The following is a 16,876-nucleotide window of genomic DNA, read 5'->3' on the forward strand; positions in this document are numbered from 1 at the left end:
ATCCTTTGAGGAAGAGTAGTCGACAGTGAAGACTTTGAAAAGAAAGTTCCAGTGGCCAAGACAAGCAAGGAGGGAAGAAGCAGGCCATTGTGGAAGAGGGGAGAAGAGGAGTAGCAACCCACTGTTTGACAAGGCATAATCTGTTGAATAATAAATATTTGCATAAAATGGGGCCTCTTCGTCTATTTGAATCATACTCACCAAGAAGAACATCCCGATGCCAATCCCTATCATGGCAGCCGATGTTGCAATGGACTGCTTTTTGTCAAAGTACTGGGCCAGGGCAATTATCTGGCCAGAGTAGCAGAAGTTCATTCCACAGGCTGGAATGAACAGAAAAGGAACAATGTATTCTCAAATACTTTCGGATCAGAAGTGGATTTGGGTGGATGAGAGGACCTCATGAATGAAAAGAGAAACGGGGAAGCGAGGTTTTGTTTTTGTCGAGAGATAAGGGATTGTGTTGGTGTTTTTGTTTGCTCCTGTGCTTGCTTTTTGTCTGAAGTCAGTTGATATTTGGCACTGTAAATAGCAGTTGGTTACTATATGACTTGTTTTTTGTGTCCTAACATTTTCCTTGTTTACATTCCTCTTTACAGTACTGCCATGGAGATGCTGTTGGCGGTGTTTTGGGGAACTTTTTAGGTACTAGATAAGTACAGTCTGTTAACCTCTTTGAATTCTTCAAGTTCAGGATCTTGTGGGGTTTTGTTTCCAAGCAATTTGGCAAAAAGTGCTACTTTAATCATCTTTTCTGTGCTTTGTTCACATAAATGGTAGTGTTTTCCTTTTATACTGTAGTTGCAGTTTCTGTTAGTCTTGTCTTAGAAAGAAAGTATTAAACCAAATATTGTGTGAGAAGTTATAAAAAATATCAGGGTATCTTTGGCTCTACAAGCTGCCTTGGGTACCTAAGTTACGTATAGGGGTTTTAACACGACTCACTTTACATTTTGAGTCTAACTGTTAGTTTTAAGCTAATTTTAAGGATTTCATTCCTTTGCTCATCTGTCTTCATAGGCATTAATCATGCCAAAGATTCTAATGCTTGCTAACATTGCATTAACAGCAAGAATGCTTACTGGGAAGAATTAAGTAACTTGCGATGACCATTTAGACATGGCTAGCTGCATCTAAGAAACCTTCATAACACACCGGAATTCGGACTTGCCCAAATTAAATTTTAAAGCCTCTTTGCAATTTTGGTGATTTTGGCCATGCACCTGATGCCATTCGGAGTCCTTCAAGTGACCGGCAAAGAGAATTATTGTCGACAATATTTCAAGAGTGCTTGGGCTTGCTTTATCTGGTATATCAGAGTTATGGTCTGAGACCTTTGATATTTGCAGCTCAAATATCAAAGTTATCTGAACAGCAAATAAATGTTTGTTTGGTTTTGGAAAACTAGGTCATGGGTTTAAAAGGGCATACGTAGTATGCTCTTACTAGAACTCTCTGTAATCATGTGTTTTACAGTAAGCTAAAATAGACATGATTTAACAGCCGCCATTCCATTAACAGTCTGTAATTAGAGCTGATTCCCAAATCCTGTAAGAAAATATTGCCTGAATCTGAAATCACAAGCAAGCATAAAAGCAATTATCATTTCCATGGGATATTGTCTAACGTGAAAGGGGACAGAAAGAAAAATGGCAGAGACAAGCGATGTGTTGGTCAAAATCAGGTGGAAAAAAGTGAGATATCTGAGCCTCTAAACTTGAAGGAATATGAGGTTGGAAAAGAAAACGGATTCAACGCGAGAGTTTCAGTGTAGGTTGAAAATGATAAGTCGAGGATAGCAGTCAACGTAAAAGAGATAGGAATGATGAGACTGAATTGAAGGACTAGAGAGTGCAGAGCGACGGAAATCGATGCATTCTCCTGAGATGCGACACACTGCATCAAATGGGCAATGGACATTGTAATTCTGACAACAGAACAGAACTCAAAGAAAACCATTATGAAGCTTACATTAGGAAGGTACATTGTGAGGTACCTGTTGCAAACACCAATCGTTTTTGGAAATGTATGGTGACTTGGGCGTCACCTTGTAAGAGTCAAATTATGAATTTACTTTATAAAAAAAAACATTACAACACTAAGGTGACTTGGACATCACCTTGTGAGAGTCAAGTTATAAAGTTACTCTACAAAAACATGACAGCACAAAGTAGACAAGGAAATACATAAAGTATAATTTGCAATTACTTAAAGAATTGGAAACTATCTGGTAAGTTAAGTTCTAAATGTAAAACTAGTAGTACATCCCATTTAGAGGACAACTTCATTCTAAATGATTAACCCCTTCTCACAGGAGCTTCCTTACATTATGAATTCAGAAATATTCTGCATTTGGATCAAGTGATTCTTAAGAAAACCCATTCAGGAGAGGGACACAGGAAATGTATTTTGAGAGGAGAATTGCAAAGATGTTTAACTGTGAGTATATATGATAAGAAAAGACTTAAGTGCTTGACTTACTTGAAACACAGACTTGGTCCCCTAAGTGCTACCTTAAAGGTTCTGCAGTTTCCTAACTCTTCTTCCTATGCTTTATTTTGTCATGTGAATTTATTACAAATTATTGGGCTTTTCCTTTGGGTACAGAAACGTGACCTGTGACAGCCAAGGTATCATCCTAACTAACATCAGAATGAAACATGTGGAAGGAAGACTAAACACTGATTCTGAATGACAATCTGAAAATATGAGTTCTCTTTTCACAATAGAGAGAGAGGGGTATTATAATTTCAAACAAAAATTTGTATATTATGAAGAGACCAAAAATACAAAGGATTTTTTTTATGCAGCTGCTGCCCTCCTAAAAAAAATATTCCAAAAGTAAACAGAACCTCTCCACTGACATTTCAAGCATGGTTAGAGATTTGTTGATTGGAAAATTGTTCTAAATGTGTCCTGACATTGAATATTTTTCTCTGTCAACTAAGTTGCTTAGCAGTTTTTATATTGTCAAGTACTAAAGTAAGGGAATGCTTTAGATGTATGTATACAACACATATACACATATAAGTTGGAAAAATATTTTATAAGTATTAGCACATTACATCTGAACAAAATTGGCAAAAACTACAAAATCTACTTCTTCCATTTTCCTGAGTACAAACTTCCTTCTGATTACAATTTGCTTCAGAATTTAAGAGAGACCGTAATATTCTGCCCTCTGGAACTGATATAGTAGGTCGGTGTGCAGTATTGCAGACCACAAGAGCAATAAAATTTCCAGTTGTTTCAAGGGCCATTAGCCTACCTTCGAGTTTCTCCCTGGTGAACAAGCCATGCAGAAATAAGAGTCTCCATATTTGTGTATGAATTTAGGCCAGACATTCCTCAAGAAAAAAGGATAAGCATGAGAACCATTCGGATGCAGTTTATGGCCAAACTACAAATGGAAGTGCAAAGGCAAGAAAAAAACTTTTCAAGTTTCAGCTCGTGTTCCACCAGTCTTTTCGAATGACTTTGTTCAGGGTCTGATTGAGAGGGTGTGTGGAGAGCACAGTTATACCCGTTGGACACTCTGGGAGTCTGTTGTATCAGAAGCAGCACTAAAGGCAGCAAGCACTTAAGTTCCTACCTCTTTTCTTGTGAAGAAATGTTGGGAATGTCAACTATATAGCAACAATAAAAAAAGTGGAATATGATAGAGGAAAGCATGCTTTGGGCTTGGAGAAAATCATTGAAAAAAAAGTATCGAGAACTTATGAAAGGCTGCAAGAAATAATGAGTTCATTATACATACCATATTGACATTATAACAACATTGTCAGAGAAACTGAAATATTACAAACACCAAATTTCATTTTGTACAAACAAGTATCTCCAATCAGAAAACTTGTTTGGGAACATTTTGGAAAACTTTTAATTGAGATCCTGCTTCCCAAAAATGCCTACGCAGTTATACGCACCTGATATCTGCACCAACATCTCTCTCTTTCTCCTAAAAGTGATCATTAACCCCCGAAGAGGAAATCATCAACATCCTCACATCAAGATCATCATCATCATCACATCATCATCATCATCATCATCTCATCATCATCATCATCATCATCATCACCCTCATCATCATCATCTGTCCCAACAAGTGAGCGATGTTGACGGAGAATTTGGATTTTTTCGTTAACCTCGTCTTGTGACTTAAGTCTTCAAGCCTCTGCCTCCTCCCCCTGCAAGCGGCCTCCTCCAGCAGCCTCCCTGGGTGCAGTGCTGTAAACAATTCTAAAAAAAAATGGGGGGAAAGGTAGAGTGATGTGCAGGTGAGCGGCAGCAGCTGCGTGCAGAAGTTCGGGGCTGTGCTAGTTGTGAGACCTGCAACACCCACCAGCTGTCTGCCTGCCTGCCAGGGATACTCCTAAGCCCTCATCGAATTTTAGCCTGGAATAAAGACTCGACGTGGACAAGCATAAGGAATGTTTCCACAAGGTTAGGATGTAAAAGGAGGGTTTCAATACTTCTATGAGACAGTTAATCATTCCTATTCCACATGTATAAGACAAATGTGGCAAAATAAATGAATGAGCGAGGAAAACAGCACTGAAGGGGCTGACTGATGACATGGTGTCAAAATCTTGAGAAGTCTCGACCCTGTCGCGCGTTCACTCACCTACTACTACGCCATAGGTGACGAAGAGCAGCTCCAAGGAGTTGGTGAACGCCGAGCAGATGTAGCCTATTGACGTCACCACGGAGCCGAACATGAGAGATGCCCGACATCCGAAACGTTGGATGAAAGCTGAGCTCACGGGACCTGCAAATTATGTCATTTGATAGATGTAACCTTTTGAAGCGACGAAACACATCTGCAGTACATAACACTCATTCTCTTTCCCACACAGTGCATTAACAGTTGTGTCCTAGTGAACCTGAACTAACTTTTGAAGTGAAATTTCTCTGCAATACTTAGACAATTTTGTCATGAACCATAACGCACAAGAAGATTTTTGAAGTGGTGCTAATAGCAGGCCTTAGGGTACTCCTGGCTTTTCTCAAAATCACTACTTTATTTTTTATAAAATGGAAGGTACAATTTACTTGGGAAAACAAGTGTTATGACTGGCAGTATGTTGAGGGTGTACTCCTTTATAGTGTGAATTAATTTGTAAATAGCAGCTACCTTTAGTCCAACAATTCATTCAAAGTGTGAATGGTATCTTCACATTTCTAGTGAACCTTGAGTTAAAGAGTACTATTGTGGGTCTTTGTTGCTTATAGTTCTGACTAGTAACATGACTGTTGAGCCTGAGAATTAGATACTGTAGTGTAATATCTAGATGAAGGAACCTCTTTTTAAAGTTTTGGTTTCATAAATGCAAAATAATCTAGTTGCCATCTCTTGATAGAAACGCAGTGTGTCAGTAAAGTGTCTGGAGTGAAGATCAAACTCCTTAATTCTCTGTGGCACTGATAACACGGCACTTTATGATGTCAGAACTATATTTAGTAACACTTAGTCTTATCTTCAACTTCAGTAAAGGCTATATCTTTTTCTTGGTATTCAAAAGCCATTATTACTGTTTGTTCTAGATTTCTCTGTTCATGATTGTAATATTTTTTTTTTTTTTTTGCAAAATACCTTTTCAAACACTAATGATAGAAATCGATAATTTACAGTTCATTAAATGAGACACCACTGTATATATATATATATATATATATATATATATATATATATATATATATATATATATATATATATATATATATATATATATATACACACACATATATATATATATATATATATATATACACATATAATATAAAAACAAACAGACCCAGGCCTGGGCTTCTTACCTCCAAGCATGAAGAAGGCGTTTACCAAGGACCCAAGCCAAGCAGTGTAGGAACGGGACTGCCCATATTCGTCGAGCATCTTAACGTAGTACAATCCAGTGGCGTACAGCAAACCTATATTGAAAGAACCCAGAACATTTCTTTGATTACGGGATGAAGGAGTGCTATCTGTAATTTCCATTAATTGTATATTATATTTTTTTTATTCCATTCATTGTGTAGTAAGTGTAAAATCTATGAATTGTTTATTCCATTCAATGTATAATAACTGTAGAAACTGTTAATTGTATATACCATTCAATGTATAGTAACTGTGACAACTGTGAATTGTTTATTCCATTCAGTGTGTAAGAACTGTGAAAGCAGTTGAGGTTAGGAATTGTGAGGAACTGTTGTCAGTTGTAAGATATTGAGAGAATATTCAACTGTTAACTGTATATACCATTCAGTGTATAGTAACTGTGACAACTGTGAATTGTTTATTCCATTCAGTGTGTAAGAACTGTGAAAGCAGTTAATTATTTAATCCATTCAATGTATAATAACTGTAAAAACAGTTAATTGTATATGCCATTCAGTGTATCATAACTGTAAAAATCTTTAGGGTACAAAACATTCTGATAAGAATTAAGATATTTGATTAATCATTAAGTTCATGAAAAGATACGTTTAGTATGCATCAACAAAGGTCATGATAATGAACTATATTGACCTTTTGACCTTCAATGACCTTCCACTTCCGTAATTCATACACTACCCAGATAGTTCCATCGACCCTTTTAGGGCGTCAATATCTACATGCCTTTGTAGAGGTGTGTATATACAACTGTATTCATGTATGTATATTGATGCATATTGTACACGAAAATTACTTCCAGCTTTATAAAGCATTAACAGTACTTCCTTTCACACTTCGGGGCTGTTTTCATATTTCAAGACTCTGGACGCTTAGTTTGCATTTTTTTTTTTTTTGCATTCTTTTTGAATGGCGTGTTACTCTCCTGAAGATGTTTGTGGAGTAAATACGCGAAAATATTTGAGAACTTTCTTTGACTTTAACTCATATGCATTGCGAGTAACTGTATCACTCAGATATCTATCTATCTATCTATATATCCATTTATATATCTATATTTATTTGTATATATATACATATGTGTATCTATCTATCTATCTATCTATCTATATCCATTTATATATATGTATATATATATGTATATACATTTATATATATATATATATATATATATATATATATATATATATATATATATATATATATATATATATATATATATATATATATATGTGTGTGTGTGTGTGTGTGTGTGTGTGTGTGTGTGTGTGTGAGAGAGAGAAAGAGAGAGAGAGAGTGCTTGTCAATTATAATTTATCACCATTTTCATCCATAGTCTTTTCATGCTCGCATACTCGACGCCATGATTGGGAGCAGTTCAGACCCAGATGGAACTATATATAAAATAAGTACACCTACCCTGGTCAAGGTTCGAACCCAGAGGGCCTTTTATAGTCGGCACGTGAGAGATAGCGAACGACGAGTGCACTTAATACTTCGAGTCATTCCTGCCGTGTGCCGGCCATAAAGGGCGTTTATGCTCGATGCCGGGTTAGGACACGTACATAATACCATTCCCTTTGGGAGCAGGTTATTTGTGCGGTAATTCGACGGCGACGGGGGTATTTTTCGGCTAAATGTTCAAGCGTGAATGCGTTTTGATGAGTAGATATATGCGCGCGTGTTTCTAGTATTCCCTTTGGGTGTAAATTATGCTAATTTCTAAAGTAAAACGCTATTTTTAGCTTAATATCCAAGCGCGAATATATCTTACTATACCCCGCAGGGGTGTTAGAGCCGTCAGTGCGCCTCATACGGTACACTGTAGGCATTACTCTAGGTTCTTTGCAGCGTCCCTACCTCAGGCCCCTATAGCTGCAACCCCTTTCATTCATTTTACTGTACCTCAGTTCATATTCTCTTCCTACCATCTTACTTTTCACGACCCTCTCCTAACAATTGATTCAGTTTTCCTCCTGTTACACCTTTCAAACCTTTTTACTCTCAGTTTCCGTTTCAGCGCTGAATGGCCTCATAAGACCCAGCTCTTGGCCTTTGTCCTTAATTCTATATTCTATGCTATTCTGCGCGCTACTATATACATATATATGCGAGCGTGTACCTAGTGTATACCCTGTGTGTATGTTGTGACGTTGTAGGTCGCGCCTGAAAAACACCAAGAAATCGAACTTGCCTGCCGTAATGGAGAAGATGCAAAACATAGCCACGAACACGACCCACGCCCATCCCCCGTCAATATCTGGGTGCACCTTGGGCGCCTCTCTGCTTTCCGTAACCTTCACAGCAACATCCTGTTTGAAAAATAAAGACAAATAAAACTCGACTCGTTTTGGGCGGAGCACAGTTACCCGAAGAAAATTAAAAATCAAAGGGATTACAGATACCAAACTTTTTTTTTTTTTTGATACCCAGTCTTCCCGTTTTAAATATTCATTTGGTTTAGTGGTTGGCCTCAAGGTTAACCCTCTTGCCATTTTAGTTTTCTGTGAGAGAAAACTATTGTGCCGGCTTTGTCTGTCCGTCCGCACTTTTTCTGTCCGCCCTCAGATCTTATCAGCTACTGAGGCTGCAGGGCTTCAAATTGGTCTGTTGATCATCCACCCTCCAGTCATCAAACATACCAAATTGCAGCCTTCCAACCTCAGTAGTTTTTATTTTATTCAAGGTTAAATTTAGCCACAATCGTGCTTCTGGCAGCGATATAAATAGGCCACCACCGGGCCGTGGTTAAAGTTTTATGAGCCGCGGGTCACACAGCATTATACCGAGACCACCGAAAGATAGATCTATTTTCGGTGGCCTTGATTATACGCTGTAGCGGCTGTGCAGAAAACTCGTTTGCGCCGAGGAAACTTCGGCGCATTTTTTACTTATGTTGTATTAAAAAAAGTTTCTTGTCTTTGTGTTAGTACACATGTCCGCATACACATAGCCTATGGCTGTATTTCATACGTGCTTCAATAACCTAGAAGTTGTGACGCCAGTTTTAGTAGCCACAATCAATCAATCAATCAGTTGCATATGTATGATGTTGTATTGATACATACATGTATACTCACACGATGTATCTACCGTATGTATATTTATGTGGGTGTCTATATGTGTAAATAAATACTAGTTCTTGTCAGTATTTATTATTGATCATATATGGAAATGTGTGAATGTTGATCATATATGGAAAATGTGTGGATGTTGATCATGTGTCTGTATGTGTAAATAAATGCTTGGTTTTTTATGTATTTACATGCGCAACACATTTATTTACGGATTTATATGTGTAAAATTAACATATATGGAAAATGTGTGAATGTTGATCATTTATGGAAATGTGTGAATGTTGGTCGTGTGTCTATATGTGTAAATAACTACTGGTTTTTGTATGTTTACATGCGCAACAAAGTTTACGGATGTGTAAAATTAACATATATAGAAAATATGTGAATGCTGATCGTATGTCTATATTATGTGTAAATAAATACTAGCTGTGTGTAAGCGTAGACACATATGGAAAAAATGTGTGAATGATGATCATATGTGGGAAATGTGTGAATATTGATCATGTATCTATATATCTGCAATAACGACGAAGCTGGGGACATGGTTTGTTTACATCGCATCGGTAGTAGTAGTAGTAGTAATGAGAGGACTTTACCTTTGCAACGGCTCACCATCGAACACCCACAAAATTCACCTTCTTGAGGAGAGAGGTGAATTTTGGAAGATGTCGAGTCGATGAGCCAACATAGCATTAGTAGTAGTAATAAGAGGACTTTACCTTTGCAACGGCTCACCATCGAACACTCGAACACCCATAAAACTCACCTTCTTCAGGAGGGAGGTCGTAGTGGTGGGCGGCGGAGGTTCCGGCGGCTCGGAAGTGCAAGACTCGGTCTCGCTCTCTCCGCTGACGCTGCTGTTGGAGCCTTCTTTGGCTTCTACGATGGTCCCCAGCGCCAATTCGCACAGGGGGGAGGTCACGTGATCGTCGTCGTAGGTCATGATGGTGGTGGTGGGTGAACCGAGGTTCAGCGGGGAACAGCTCGGAGGAACTTTGTAGGAAACACCTGTGTATAAGAGCAGCAGAGATGGGAAGGATTACTGAGTGTGAAATGGATGCGTGCATTTATACACATATACAGGCCTGCATATATTTAATTTTTAACGTTAATGGGGTCAATGCCTTCATTATTTATGTATCATTTATTTATTTTTAGAGGGAAGTGTCTTGTATTTATTTACAGTTTGATGTGAAAGCAGTAAAGTCAGGACTTTAAAGCTAACGCACAAACAATGAATTTTAAAATCGCTTAAGGATATAGGCTAATTGTGTCGTATTCCCCCCGCTATACTTCAGTATTTTAATTTAATACATTTTATAGTACTTTTTATTATAATTTATATATATTTTATATATATATATATTATATATATATATATATATATATATATATATATATATATATATATATATATATATATATATATATATATATATATATATATATATATATACTACACACACACACACATCTGCATTTAAATATATATATAAATATAGATATATATAGATAGATATATACAAGTTCTTTACTCGTGGTGACTCGCCAGTTGTATCGATTCTGTTAAATGGATTAGCGTATATGTTCTCGCAAAACTCGTTCTTCCTCCTTTCTGAGAGATTTACTTTCAAGTTGAACTGCCGTTAGGGTGAAGTTTCTGTTCGATGGAATAAATCAGTTTATATTCTCGGGAATGTTGATGTGCAGTACAACTTGTTATCTGTTAGATACCGTGCTGTCTCTTTGATTAAAAATTGGACAAAAGCTCTTCTGGTTCGTTCCAGTAATATTCCAGGGAATGGGAGTGCAAACTCTCCAACCTCCCCACCCTGGCTGTCTCATGAATTAAAAATTGGCAGATCTATTCTCTTTCTAACTGTATTCCAGGAATAGGACTTCAAACTCTCCCCGGCTCTCTTATTAATTATAGACTGGAAAATCTTCAGACTCTTCCCAACTATATTCCAGGTAATAGGACTTCAGACTCCCCCCCCACGGCTGCGTCATTAATTAAAAATTGGAAAATCTCATTTCTTTCCAATTATATTCCAGGGAATAGGACTGCAACCCCCCGGCTGTCTCATTAATTAAAAATTGCTCATTTCTTTCCAATTATATTCCAGGGAATAGGACCAATTAAAAAAATTGGAAAGTCCCTTTTCTTTCCAACTATATTCCAGGTAATAGGTCTGCAAACCCCACCCCTCTAGCCCCCACCCCTCACCCAATACGTCCAAACATTTAGTGTTTTTTCATACCACGCAAACATGCTATAATTATTGTTATTATCATTATTTTCGTTTCCCGGAATCCCCAAGGAGTGAAAAAAAAAATGACATTCAGCAGTCAACGTGGCCAGATTTCTGTCCCTGAAACCATTCAGTCCCTGAAACCATTTCCTGCCAAGGGGGAAAACAGCGAACAGTGCTGTTTTCTCGCCGCGTTCTAAATCAGGTCCTCATCTGTTTATAAACAGAAGCAGTGACAAGCGCCAGAATGGACGTTTTTATTTTTGACGTGTTCCGCACCAGCTGCAAATTAAACACGTGGCGATTGCATGACCTCTGCGTTGCAAAGTTTTCGCACGAGGTAGAATGGCAACTGTGTTTGTGTGATTTTGTCGTTGGGGGCATGGTAAGGAGAGAGAGAGAGAGAGAGAGAGAGAGAGAGAGAGAGAATGGCAAATGTGTTTGTGCGAATGTCTTTGGGGGTCCTGATAAGGAGAGAGAGAGAGAGAGAGAGAATGTGCAAGTGTGTTTGTGATAATTTGTCTGGGAAGGAGAGAGAGAGAGAGAGAGAGAGAGAGAGAGAGAGAGAGAGAGAGAGAGAAAATGGCAAATGTGTTTGCGTGCTTGTGTCGTTGGGGTCCTTGTAAGGGGGAGGAGAGAGAGAGAGAGAGAGAGAGAGAGAAAGAATGGCAAATGTGTTTGTGCGAATGTCTTTGGGGGTCCTGGTAAGGAGGGAGGGAGAGAGAGAGAGAGAATGTGGCAAGTGTGTTTGTGATAATGTGTCGTAGGGGCCTGGGAAGGAGAGAGAGAGAGAGAGAGAGAGAGAGAAGAGTGTTCGAGAGAGAGAGAGAGAGAGAGAGAGAGTGTGTACCAGCACGCGACCAACAGCATGTTATGAAACAGTTATCGATAAACGCGTATTTTTTTTTTTGTTTGGAAGTGACTGACTCGATTTGCAAAAAAAAAAAAAAAAAAAACAGCACTGGCCTGCTGTTAAATACGAGGAAATAAATTTAATTTGATATAACAGGTTGCAGTGGCCATTTGATAACATCAGCTTGTACAGTGGTGTGGCCTTTCAGAGCCAGCAGTGGTGCTTTTTCCCCATGTTTTCGTTCTGTTTAAAGATTTTGTGTACTATTCTCATTATCGCGTGTTAAAAATATCTCCAAAAAGTCGAGTATGGTAGATGTTTCAGTAAAAGTCCCAGTAAAAATGCCATATATAAGCGTTTAAGAATATAGATTAGAATATAGAATTTAGGCCAGAGTCCAAGCTCTGGGACCTATAAAAGGTACAGTTATAGTAATGACTTCAAACAGCGAAAAGGACCTTTTGTTAATTCAGTATCCATTCTCAAGATCAGTAAACCTTTGATTAAGAAAGGCCCAAGCAACTGTCCACTTGCCAATACGATAAAATCATTTATGTTATCTATTTATATATTCTTTTTATCTAGGAAGATGCATACACCTACCGTCAGATGGCATGCCAGGCATGTATACCCAGAAACTACCACTGAATTCATTCCATTTCCCCTGAACCCCGTAGGAAGGTAGTGCCCTCAGTGCACCTCATGCGGCGCACTGCAGGCGTTTTTCAAGGTTCTTTGCAGCGTCCCTTCGGCGCCTAGCTGCAACCCCTTTTGTTCCTTTTACTGCACCTCCGTTCATATTCTCTTTCTACCACCTTACTTTCTACACTCTTCTAACAACTGCGAGGTTTTCCTCCTGTTACACCTTTCCCCACCTTTTCCCTGTCAATTTCCGTTTCCTCCCTGAATGACCTCTTAGGTCCCAGCGCTTGGCCTCTGTCCTAAATTCTATATTTTATATTCCATTTCCCCTGAAGATGGAAACATGAGTTCCCGAAAGGCTTCGAGTTTGTTGAACATAATAATTTATACGTTACAGTTCTGATCGCTATTGTTCGCCGTACAAATATTATTTAACGACTGGTGTTCGAAAGTTTTTTTGTTTTTGGTCTTTTACACAGCAATGGAATTTACTATATTATTGTGTTTTTTTTATTACACAACTGTTTTTCTGGAGGTTGTGGATTTCTTAGCATTATTATTATTATTATTATTATTATAAGATGATCATGTTCTTAATAGGCTTGAATTAATATTAATGTGTTCTGAATAATAATTAATTATTATTAATAAGAAGAAGAAGAAGAAGAAGAAGAAGAAGAAGAAGAAGAAGAAGAAGAAGAAGAAGAAGAAGAAGAAGAAGGCTAGTTGGTCAAAATTGTCTCTAACCCCCTCAGTCAGATTACCCTCAAGCCATCCCTGGCTGTGGCATACAGCTGGTCGTTACACGTCCGTGTTAAGCATTTTGGAGTCATTGATTAATGCTGATCGCCTCTCGCTCTCGTTTACTCAGTAGTGGCTAACGATTCACAGATGTTAAAACCAATAGACGTGAAAGAAAACCATGTTATACTGCCCTAAATTGGAAGACTGCAGTGTCTGCAAAAATACACAACCGAGAAAAATGGTAGATACTGCAGTTTTCCCTGGCCTCACTACTGATTTTGCAGATACTGCAAATGGGACCCCCTAAATAAAGAATTGATGAATCATTCTGAAACTGCAGTAACTTGTGTATTAGTGTTTCACGAGCCCAGTAGGTGGCATGTCTCAATTTCGAAATATTTGCAGATACCGCAGTTTTCCATTTTAGGGCAGAATGGACAATACACGTTTCCTTTCGGATTGAATGACATATAAACACGAAGCAGTGTATAATCACTTATGATTCATGTGCCTCCAAGGAATCGTGCTCAGTATCACATATGTATCGTATTTTTCTTTCTATTTATGGCTGAATGGATAACGTCACTGTCGCCAACATATAATATGCACACGAGGCAAAATAATCGAATTCTGGTCAGAGTATACAGGTTCTTATCTTATTGAGTTTGGTGTATGTTATTCCCAGGGACAGTTAACTGGGTTACTTACTGCTTAATATTTAAACATACATATACGTACTGTATATTGTGTGTTTATGTATGTATGTTTTACACACATCAATACATACGTACATTATGTATATATATATATATACAGTATATACACATATATATACATATTTATATATATATTTATAAAATGTATGAAATGTATGTATATATTGCGTAAATAAATACATACATAAACACTATATATATATATATATATATATATATATATATATATATATATATATAATATATATATATATACACACATACATACATTATATATAACGTACGTGTGTGTATGTATGCGTGCGTGCGGGCGTGTGGAAAATAAAAAAAGCTAATAATAGATGATATAAGAACAAGAAGTCAGATGAAAAGATCAAACGAAGCATTAAGCTAAAAAAAGACAGAACCTAACAAATAACAAGTGCAGTACGTGAAAAAAAGAACGTATCCCTTCAGTGATCTCAACATTTCTAAAAAAAACTGCCAATGAAAGGGAAAACTGCCGTGAGTGAGTGGGCAGTGCCACAACAATCACTGGAAAACCTTTTCCATCCCATTAAGAATGCTGTGACTGCGACAGTGACTCGAGGAGCGACACACTGCAAGCACTCGTTGTGATACAGTTTTTGGAAGGTGGCCAAAGTCGGAATCTCCGACGACAGTAAGAGTTATCTTTTCTGTTTGGGATGTGGGATACGGTACCCCCGCCACCTGTGAAGCACTGTCTTCCCTATTTTATCTTCTGTTACTTTCGAATGAACACCATAATATTCTTCGGGACTTGAATTTCGAGTTAGTGGCCCCTTTGGTGGTGGGCTCGTTCCGTATGAATAGGGGATAGGGTTCGTCTTCTGAATAATAATAATAATAATAATAATAAACGATTGAATGCCCTGCGTGCGCGCAGACACGCAGAGACGCGGAACTGTGCAATAATTAATCACAGTAAGACGATATCGTCGATACAGCAGAGTCGTGTCAGTCACACAAAGTCAAACTTTACAACAGCGTTGGAAGTACCCAGACAAAACGGCTTATCTAAATGATCCCGTCCCCGGAAATCACTGGCGCTCACAGAACACTGCGTTCGAATCACTAAAAACTTGCGTGGTCACTATACTCTTAAGAAAGAGAGAGAGAGAGAGAGAGAGAGAGAGAGAGAGAGAGAGAGAGAGGAGGAGGGAATGCCCGCCCGAGTCCTTGGGATGGAGGAGGAGGGTGGGCCCCAGAGACCAGTCCAGAGTTCAGAGACACTCACCGCTGTGTTCACTCATGCCGCCGTCTGCGAAGCAACTGAACTGACTGAGACTGAGAGTGTGCAAAAGACAGCACAGCACAGCAGCAGCAGCAGCAGCAGCAGCAGCACCAGCAGCTGGCCACGGCCCACGAAACCCTGGACCGAGTGTGAGGGTCGTCAGCCGTCGCCCTGGCGGCCTGGAATCGTGGAATGTTGAACTGGGAGAGAACTCAGAGAAGCTCTCAGGTGAAGGGCTGGGGCAGTTGTGGTTGTGGTGTTTTCTGCACTGCGGTACGGGGTGGGACTGGAAGGGACCCTGGGAACCTTGTCCTTATCCCCCCTCCCCTTCCCTTCCGTGGTCCTACTCCAGGGATATCGCCCCCACACCTCTTACACGTGTACCAAGCGCCCCCTCCACCTTCGAGTTTCTAGGTCTATGATGGTGGGGGACGTTATGTGATTTTTATGCTGTATGCGTATGTATGTGAATTCAGGTGAGAAATTACTGAATCAGCATGTTTTCAGTCAAGGAGGAAACAGTACAATGTCATTGTAAAATTGGGGAAATCTACACATACACACATATATACGGTATATTTATTTATATATGTATGTAAATATATATACGTCTATATATATATATATATATATATATATATATATATATATATATATATATATATATATATATATATATATATATATATCAGCAATCCGCCTCTTTTCACATGAATTGGGGGTTAGGGGCGTTTTTCATTCCCAACCTAAGCGCTGCATTGTAGGATGAGATAGCCAGCCCCACACCCTTCACAAATAGACAACGGTAGACCATCTGTCTTGGTAGGAGGTACTCTTTTGGTCAGTGTTCTGCTGAGCTCAGTGGGCGAGCTCTTCCCCATTCAGCAGCGTTGGGTATGATCGGTGCCCGAAGGGGTGACCGGCAAGGAAAGCATACCAATTAGTCAGGGCATTGCGCTAGCGACCTCACCCCATAAAGTCTTGCTGATTACCGTCAAGATACTACCCGCTTTTGGTGCCAGCTCCTGTATATATATATATATATATATATATATATATATATATATATATATATATATATATATATATATATATATATATATATATATATATATATATATATATATATAAAGTAGGAAAGGTCAAGACATGCCAGGGAGAGGATTATGTCACACCGTCAGATGTTATACACTTCGTTCTCAGGGCCACCTTCGGGAGGGTGTGGACGATTGGATAACTTGAACTGCCTCTGGGAGAACGCTAATGAGAGCCACCGGCTTTCTTTTGGGGGGGGGGGCACATCTGGCCCTTGGGGAGAAATATTATGCTGGGGGAGAGAGAGAGAGAGAGAGAGAGAGAGAGAGAGAGAGAGAATGAATACGATGCTGAATGCTTGCTAACCTCTGCAGTTTTATTCCTTGCAGCTGCAACAACATCTATAATAATAATA

The 16,876-nt window shown here is 38.7% G+C and overlaps 1 protein-coding gene across 3 annotated transcripts in view; it reads right to left on the reverse strand.

Annotated features, from left to right (window-relative positions):
- LOC136856591 (uncharacterized) overlaps positions 1–16,876 on the reverse strand; it is a 72,237-nt gene that overhangs the window by 9,113 nt on the left and 46,248 nt on the right. For 2 of the 3 annotated variants that reach the window (XM_067134496.1, XM_067134497.1), the window contains exons 2-6: positions 9,731–9,972; positions 8,082–8,199; positions 5,812–5,925; positions 4,622–4,765; positions 202–323 (exon numbers count right to left, since the gene is read on the reverse strand). In XM_067134496.1, coding sequence (XP_066990597.1) covers positions 202–323; positions 4,622–4,765; positions 5,812–5,925; positions 8,082–8,199; positions 9,731–9,907 — 675 coding nt within the window. In that variant the 5' untranslated portion in view covers positions 9,908–9,972. Of the gene's footprint in view, positions 1–201; positions 324–4,621; positions 4,766–5,811; positions 5,926–8,081; positions 8,200–9,730; positions 9,973–15,429; positions 15,680–16,876 lie in introns of those variants that run through there. The other variant, XM_067134495.1, reaches the window with a different exon arrangement.

The sequence above is a fragment of the Macrobrachium rosenbergii genome, chromosome 36 (assembly GCF_040412425.1).
Source record: "Macrobrachium rosenbergii isolate ZJJX-2024 chromosome 36, ASM4041242v1, whole genome shotgun sequence".
Classification (NCBI taxonomy): domain Eukaryota; kingdom Metazoa; phylum Arthropoda; class Malacostraca; order Decapoda; family Palaemonidae; genus Macrobrachium; species Macrobrachium rosenbergii.